Genomic DNA, 8,321 nt, shown 5'->3' on the forward strand with positions numbered 1-8,321 from the left:
TGGGGCTTAGGACACCTCTTTATTGCTGTTAGAAAAAGGCAGTTACAATAGTTTCTCTAGATGTATAAGGAAACAATGTCCCCAAATCCAGGGGGAACCAGAAAATGTATAGCATCAGACAGAGGAAAGGCAGGGCAGGAAGCCAGAGCCTGCTGAGGACAAAGCTGGGTTTAAAACCAGAGTATCTTCTTCCCACCTGCTCCGTACCCAAGCCCAAGGTTCTTGGCCCAGCCTCAGCTGCGAGGACACCCTCCTTCGGCCCAAGGGCCTCCTAGCTACCACAGGTCAACAAAGGTGCTGCTGGGGAACTTCAGGGTAGGGTGGGGGGGAGAAGGGGGTAGGGGTGTTGCCCTAGCCCAGTGCCTTTTGCTCACCCTGAGCTACCCGGTGCCTGTCCCTCAGCCAGCTGTGCCTCCTGGGAAGGGGCCTGGACACGCAGGCCAGGCTGAGGAAGGGGCTGCTCTGGTCAGCACCAGGTCCCGCGCTGGTGCTCCTCAGTTCACCACTGCCGAGCTGGCCATGGTGTTCACACCGCAGGCCCCGGACCCACGATGCAAGTAGTAGTAACCCTGGCGGGAAGGCAAGGGGGCTGGTGAGGGCGCTCAGGCGGGACCGGGCTGGGCGGGCCGGGGCCGGGAAGCCCAGACTCACCTCCTCGCCCCAGTCTGAGCCCCAGCTGTTCTTGATGGCCCAGAAGGGAGTGCCAGAGCCTGGGGAGCAGTGCGGGACGCAGGTCAGGGCTCCCAGCCCTCTGCACTCTCCCAGTATCTGCTGTGGTCTACTGGGACAGGTACTAGGAAAAGAGCAGAAAGCCAGACACGCCCACCTACCACCCTCCCGGAGACCTGGTGTGGCTCTGGGGTCAGCGGAGGACACCCAGCTCTCTCCCCACCGCCAGGTTACTTATCTGAAACAGCTCTACCTCCCACTGCCTCAGCATTCCCATCCGAGAGGGGACAGCGGACTCCTGCCTGGCCCAAGACCCACAGCGGGGTAAGGACAGGGTTCCCAGGCACTCCCTCCCTTCCCCCATCCAGGGGTCCTGAGAGGCTGTGGCCCAACTCCTGCCCGTGACCCAAAGCGGCAGGGCAGAGGATGGGGGGCGGTCAGTGGAACTCACGGTTGCCGTAGCCCACGAGCAACACCGCGTGGTCGATGAGCCAAGGGCTGCAGAGGGGCCGCAGTGGGTGCGAGATCCCATGGCGGTAGAACTGGGGTGGGGAGAATAAAGAGTAGGGGGCCGCCTCCAAGGAGAGGTGGGAAGGCAGCCGGCCAGGGATGGGCGGGGGTAGCAGAGCCGGGGCCTTACCTGCATGCCAAAGGCATTGATGGCGACGGAGATGGGGCCCTTCTCGGCCAGCCAGGCCGCCAGCGCTGAGACACGTGAGGGACCGCGTCAGGGACAGCCAGGCCGCAGCCGGCCTGCCCCCACCCTCGCCCTGGCCCGTACTCACTCTCCTCATTCTGGCTCAGCTCCACCGAGTCATTGATGTAGACCCTGGCCTTCTTTGGAGAGAAACCGCAGGTCTGCATGCGGCCGCGGTAACTGTAGTCGTCCTCAGTCTCCAGCCCCCCTGGGCAGTGGCGGGGTCGGATGGCGCACGGAGAGAAAATAGGGACCCCTGAGTGCCACACACTCGTCTTCTCCAGGCCAGGGGCCACACTCAGCCCCTTCTGCGAGGTCTCAAGGTCCTCGCCCACCCCAGACCAAGGCCCTGGCCTCTTAGCAACAGCCTCCCTCTAGAGATGACGAAACAGAGACTGAGGGAGCTGAGGGAGGAACCAGGGAGAAACATGGCGGATCCTTACTCGTCCCAGAACTCCTAGGGCTCTTCGCCTTGGCTGCCTTGCCCTGCTCAGTCTGCTCCCAGTGTGGCCCAGACCCCTGCTGGGCTCCCAGTCTCTGCACAGCCACTGCAGTCCCTCAGACTTTCATCCCTGGGCCGCTGAAGCCCACCACGGAACTGAACTGCCAGTTTAAGTCAATACCTCCTCAAGGATGAGGTACCTCCAAGCAGCAAAAACACCAAGACCCCTGCTGTGCACCAAGGACTTTAAGTATCATCTCCTCACTTGATACTCAGAGCAGCCACGTGAAGTGGTCAAGACGAGCCCCATTTCACAGATGAAATCAAAGAGTTGACTTGCTGAAGGTTTTCATTAAGGCTTGACATCGACCCCCACTGCCCCTCCTGACCCCGTGAATGCATACCCAGAGTCTTTATGGCCGAGTAGGCGTTGGAGGGCAAGCCACCCAGGCAGGCCTTGTCCACCTTGTCACAGTCCAAGAGCTCTAGGAGATAGAAGCCTGGTCCTGAGGAGCCCTCTGGAGGGGCTGGGCAGGGGGCAGGGGCGTTGAGTAGGACGCTCACCCTGCTCGGAGAGGGAGAGCAGGGCCCCCTGTTTCAGGAACCACTGGCCCTCCACGTTACCAGTGACTGAGAAAGCCCAGCAGGAGCCACACATGCCCTGCAAGAGAGGGGCAGAGTCAGACCAGAGCCCCCTCCCCACCCCAGTGCAGTCCTCGTGTCCCGCCATTGCCTCTTAGAGGTCCGACCTGGTTCTTGACTTTGGTGACAGCCCCCTTTCTCCTCCAGTCCCACTCGGATGGGGCAGAGTTGCCAGTGGACTTGTCTAGGCGCATGTTCTTGCCACGGTACTCTCTTAGGAGGGGATTCAGGTAGATGGTATGGAACTCCTCCTCTGTGGGAAAAGGTGGGCAGGGGATGGGGGGGATGGGGAAAAGTATAAGGCAGCCCTGATCGGGGGCCTTGGGAGGAGACCGTGACTCTTCCAGGCTCCATGAGGGCTCTGGCCATCACTGCTACCTGTAAGGTCACTGAACTTGGTGACCCCATACTGAGCAGTGCCACGGTCCAGTGCCTGGATCTTCTGTGCTCGCATCATGTTGTTGGAAAAGACAGACATGCGCCACTGGGTTTCTGAGAACCAAGGAGCAGGAGAGGAAAGGTTTGGACCCCAGGCAGATGATGAAAGGCACTTGGGACTAACAAGCACAAGGTTTCCCTGGGGAGTAGGTGGGCTCTGGATCAGGCCTCAAGCTCTTTTCAAGGACAGAACTCTGGGAAGGTCTGGAGATGAGGAGAGGTCCAGACCTGTGAGTGATAAGGGGGAAGTGGGAACAATTTTTTGGGTCACACTGAATTGATGATAGCCCAGGAGTGAAGGCAGAAGCAAAATGGGCTCCAAAGGGTATTCTCAGACAGGGGGTCATGGGAAAAGACCACCATGCTGGAGAGATGGGGGTACCAGCAGAGAAAATCTGGCCTTTGCCCCTTCCCATTCTACCCAGAATGATGAAGACCCATGCTTTCTGATCAAGAAAAAAATATGGGAGAAGGGGACATGTCCCTGAGGCAGCTGTCCAGTCCTATGAGGCTGGGCAAGAACTTGGGGATTTAAGGAGTCCCTGAATGGATGCACTGCCTCTTGTGTCCTTCCCCTCCCCCAACACCAAGGTACCAAAGGGGGGTAAGGTCCTCATTTGATTGGGACAGGTACAGCCAAGGCAGAGTCCTCACCCTCCTTCGACTCATACGTCCGATTATAGGTGGTAACGAACTCCTTGAAGATTGAGGCCATTTTCACAGAAAAATCCTGTAAGAGGCACAGGGGTCTTTACAAGGAATCTTTCATAGATTCACCAGGGAGCCCAGGCTAGGGGGAGGGAAAGAGAAGAGGAAATGCAGCAGCAGCAGGCCGCCAGATGGAGCTGGGGGGCTCACCTGGGGCAGGGGTTCCTTGTTCAACAGTGGAAGGACTGAACTCAAAGTCTCGTTTTTGTCATCTGGATAGGGTTAGAACAGAGAAGAAATCAAGGCTGAACCCTGAGTGAAGCCTGGTCTGAACTACGCCAGCATCCTCGGGCTATCCCAGCACCTGTGACCTTGGTATCCACTGGGCCGCAGTCCCGTCTCAGTAGCATGTGTTTTCCTAGCTCGTCCAAGACTTCGAAGCTGCAGAGCTAGAGAGAGAGGAGGAAGCCAGTCTGGGGGCTGGGAATGGAGCAAGGCCTTGGCAAGATGGAGCTGGAAGGGCCTCATGTGAAGACCCCCTCCAAGGCAATCCCCCCCACACAGCGCACAGTGAGGCAAAGTGCACACCCTGCCATGCCCCCTCTTAAGTGCATTTTGGTTTCTGGCCTGCAGAACCTTGGGAAATGACTCAGGGTGGGGTAGTTGCTGCCTCTTCATCACTTGACCCAAACTCATCACGAGGACTGAGGAGTCCCAGGAGCCCTACCACTCACCAGGGTCTTCTTGGACACCGGGAGCTGGCACACCGTGGGGTCGTTGCAGGGAGGCTCCTCTAGGGTCGCCCTCAGGGAGTACAGCGACCCCTGGCCCGCCTGGATGGAGGAACGGGTGAGGCGGGCACGTCCCTCGCTCCTCAGCCCGTCCCTCCCACAGCCCCGCCCCACCCCCTTCCTTCCCCGATCACCAGAACTCGTCCCTCCGGCATCCCGCGGCCCCCACCCCGGGTCCAGGCCAAACTTCCCAACCCTCCGACTAGGGCCCCCGCGCACCAGGACCAGGAAGCCCGCACCCCAGGCGCATCCTCACCCGGCGGACGCGACCGCGCACGGCCCCCAGCGTCGCCCGCGTCCCGGCTGCCCGGCCGCGGTTGTACATCTCCAGGGCGAAGCGGGCGGGCCCCAGCAGCTCCGGGTACGCCGCCTCCCTGGCCTGAGCGTCGGCTGCTCGGCGGGGCGGGGCGGGAGCGGCGCCCAGGAGCAGCCCCAGCAGCGACAGCAGCGGCAGCCAGGATGCCATGGCGAGGGCGAAGCCGGCGACCCGGACGCACCGACCGACGGACGCGCGGACCAACTGACAGGGCGGCGCAGCCCGCGGCCAGAGGGGCCGACGTCCCTCCCCCTGCTCCCGGGGCGGCGGGGCGCGGGCCAATGGACGCGGGCCCGGTGCGCCTGCGCACTCGCTTATTTACGCGAGGCACGTGGGCCGTGCCTGCGGTGCAGGCGAGTCTTTGCCCAAGCGCGAGGAGGAGGAGGGGGAGGGGAAAGAGGGGAAGGAGGAGGGGGAGGGGAAAGAGGGGGAGGAGAAAGACGGAGGGGGGTGGTTGCCTTGCAGCCTCACAGCAGATGGGTCAGTCTGTGGACACGTGGCCCGCCCAGCTGCAGCCTTGGAATAATCCTCTTAGGTCTCTGAGACGTTTAGGGAGGGGAAGGGATGCTGGCCTGGAAGTGACAATAGTTAATTAACAGTTGGTTTCAGAGCCTGGGTTCACAGCTCAGTTGCCTCTTTGAGGCTCCTCCGCTCCTCAGCAAGATGGCAGGTAATATCCCCCGGACTGGCAGTGCCTACCGCTGTCGTGGGGATCTAACACAGATCCGCACGCATTCGGTAACCACTAAAGCGAGGTGCCGCGTGCAGGACTGTTCTGGGGTTCATTCAAGCTTTCACAGCTGTGTTCCAGGGCCTTCTAGCAAGAAGATGCATGAATAGATGTATTAGGCACGGGGCTGCCTGCTTGCAGCTCTGGTGGAGAGACATGAGAACGAGATTGTCCTGCAGGGTGTTCCCAGCTAGGGAGAGAAACAGGGAGGAGAGAGTTTAAGGGAATGGAGGAAATCCCAGAAGGGGATGGAGATAGTTTGGGCTTAGAGAGCGTGGAGGACTAACACTAAATGTCACCCGGTCCAAACCTGACTTGCTGCAGCAGCAGAGGTCTAAAAAGGTGAAGTGACTTTCCAGCTACTCAGAAATAAGTGCTGGAGCCAGACCAGAGCTGGCTTTGAGCTCCATCCTGGCTGAGATCTGAGATGCCTGAAGGTTTCCAGCAGGTGTTTACCTCTCCCTGCTGTGCAGTTTAAGCTCTTTGGGGCTCCCTCTGTGTCTCTTACAGGAGACAATCCCAGGTCTTTAATGCAGCGTCTAGAGCCCCTCCAGTGCCGACCAGTCAGTCCTCACCCTGTGCTGTGCACTTGAAACGTCAGCCTCCGTCCGTCTGTGTCTCACAAGTTCAAGCTCTTGCACACATCAGGAACTTCCCACTGCTCTTCCCTCCAGCAGACACCCAGACACCCTTCATTTCGCAGTGTAGGGGACACTTCCCCAGGAAGCCATCCTTGAGCCACCCCCACTGCCCCTGGCTGGGCCAGCTGCCACTGCTACTGTACTCCTAGATGCCTAGCCCCTGAACTTCCTCTCACACTGGGCTGCAATTTCTGTGTCACTTGTGGCTGTCCTCCAGAAGGCAAGGATCGGGTCAAGGAAGGGACCTTGTCCTGCTCGCTGCCGCTTCCTCAGTACCTCGCAGAGTACCAACACACTAAATACCTGCTTAACAGATGTTTGTTGAATGAATGCATGACTCCTTTGGCGTGCCCTGGATTGGGCGTGATGTCACCCAACTGTTATTTAATGCACAGCTGCCTTTTCTAGAAGGATAAGTGATGTGAGGAATTTTGGAAATGCCTGCCTGCATCTATGGCAGATCCCATACCCACGCTCACACGCACTTCATCTCCTGACAGGTCTGAAGCTGAAAGAATTAAAAATAGAGATTGCTAAGTCCCCAGCAGAGGCAGTGGACTTTTCTTAGATCCAGGTTTCTGGAGATCCACGTCGGCCTTTGCGGGAAACGGTCATCTTTCTCAGACTTTGGTCCCTGAATGCTGGAACCACCGGAAAAGTGGCTCGTTTTCACAGCAGAGTAAGGCAGGAGAGCATAATGATAATTTATGGATCGGTAGGGGAGCGGGGTATTTTTTTAAGGTGCATGTATGTTACCTTGGGCAATTCTCGCAACAGCCTGGAAGAGAAATATTCTAAGTGAGAAAACTGAAACCGAGACAGGGAAACTGAGCAGACCCCATGAGAGAAAAATCTGAGTCTTTTTTCCTTGCTCATTTTCCTGCCCCTATTCATGAACCCCTGCCTTACACAGGCCTTCATGTATGTCCTCTGGGTGAAGGTCAAGGAGTCAGTGATTTTTCTTTTCTTTTCTTTTCTTTTTTAAGATTCTATTTATTGGGGCGCCTGGGTGGCTCAGTGTGTTGGTCCTCTGCCTGCGGCTCAAGTCATGATCCCAGAGTCCTGGGATGGAGTCCTGCATCCGGCTTCCTGCTCAGTGGGGAGCCTGCTTCCCCCTCTCTGCCTGCCGCTCTGCCTACCTGTGATCTGTCTCTCTCTCTGTCAAATAAATAAATAAAATCTCTTAAGAAAGATTTTATTTATTTTGTGAGAGAGAGCGAGAGCGAGAGCACAAGCGGGCTCAAGCAGGTGGGGGTGGGTGGGAGAGGCAGAGGGAGAACCAGACTCCCCGCTGAGCAGGAAGCCGGATGCAGGACTCCATCCCAGGACTCTGGGATCATGACCCAAGCCAAAGACAGCCACTTAACTGAGCCACCCAGGTGCCCAAGGAGTCAGTGATTTTTTGGAGTCTTCCAGCAAACAAGATAACATTTAAGGAGTGACTGGGTGGGGTCATAAACTTCTCCAAGACCCCTGACTGCAAACACCTTGACCCCAAGACCCCTGGCTTCAGGGCACACGTGACTTCCGAGGACACCTGAGTGCTCATCTTTATTCCACCAGTTCCCGGATGCCTGAGAGGACTTGTACGCCAGACCACCATCCTCGATAAAGATTCCAGACCCTCCCCCACCAAAGACTCATGCTTCTTTGCTTTCCGAGGCTCACAGACACTCCACATGTATCTGCTTTCTCTGTATCGTCAATGAACTCTACTTTCCCCTACAATTGGCTCGCGTTTGGTTTCCATCCTATGTGAAGCCAAGGACCCCTCCTTGCTGGTCCTGCGGGACCCCTCTGGATCCTTGGACCTGGCCTGTCTGCATCAAAACCAGGGGCATGCTGACATTCAGAAGCTGAGTAGGAAAGAGGGAGTGACAGAGGAGACTGGGAAGATGTGGACACTGAGTGGGGAGGAAGACTGAGAAGGTCATGTTCATAAGTGGGAGAGAAGAGGGTGTATTTCAGGGAAGAGGAAGTGACGGTCTGGGTCAAATGCCATAGGGAAGGAAGCCAAGTAAGATGAGAGAGACGTGACCTTTGGATTGGGTGACATGTAGGTCACTAGAGACCTCACTAAGAGTGGTGGGTTGAGGGGAGAATTTGAGAAATGTGGACAACGGCCGGAGATAAGGATCTCAAGAAGCTTTGCCATGTAGGAGATTAGAGAAACAAGGTGATAACTAGCCAGGTAAGAGGCATTGGAAGAGTATTTTTGAAGACCGCAGACTCTAAGGTTACGTGTCTGACTTTGGCTCCCGTCATGCATCTGGCTCCCTGGTCAGCCGGGAACCTGCTTCTCCCTCT

At 57.4% G+C, this 8,321-nt stretch overlaps 1 protein-coding gene across 2 annotated transcripts; it reads right to left on the minus strand.

Annotated features, from left to right (window-relative positions):
• Window positions 1-5,006, minus strand: CTSF (cathepsin F). 2 transcript variants are annotated; one of them, XM_032357532.1, is made up of 14 exons: window positions 4,584-5,003; window positions 4,271-4,369; window positions 3,901-3,985; window positions 3,747-3,808; window positions 3,543-3,618; window positions 2,829-2,942; window positions 2,558-2,703; window positions 2,373-2,469; window positions 2,213-2,293; window positions 1,455-1,574; window positions 1,310-1,374; window positions 1,121-1,211; window positions 652-710; window positions 1-569 (listed from the first exon to the last, which is right to left on the minus strand). In XM_032357532.1, exons 1-14 carry the CDS (start codon window positions 4,791-4,793, stop codon window positions 495-497), a joined length of 1,380 nt encoding a protein of 459 aa, XP_032213423.1. In that variant the 5' UTR covers window positions 4,794-5,003; the 3' UTR covers window positions 1-494. The 2 variants fall into 2 exon arrangements, with proteins under 2 accessions (XP_032213423.1, XP_032213424.1); XM_032357533.1 differs by lacking the exon at window positions 1-569 and having other exon boundaries at window positions 701-793; window positions 4,584-5,006.
• Between the last annotated feature and the right edge of the window lie 3,315 nt (window positions 5,007-8,321).

This window comes from Mustela erminea, chromosome 9 (assembly GCF_009829155.1).
Source record: "Mustela erminea isolate mMusErm1 chromosome 9, mMusErm1.Pri, whole genome shotgun sequence".
Taxonomy (NCBI): domain Eukaryota; kingdom Metazoa; phylum Chordata; class Mammalia; order Carnivora; family Mustelidae; genus Mustela; species Mustela erminea.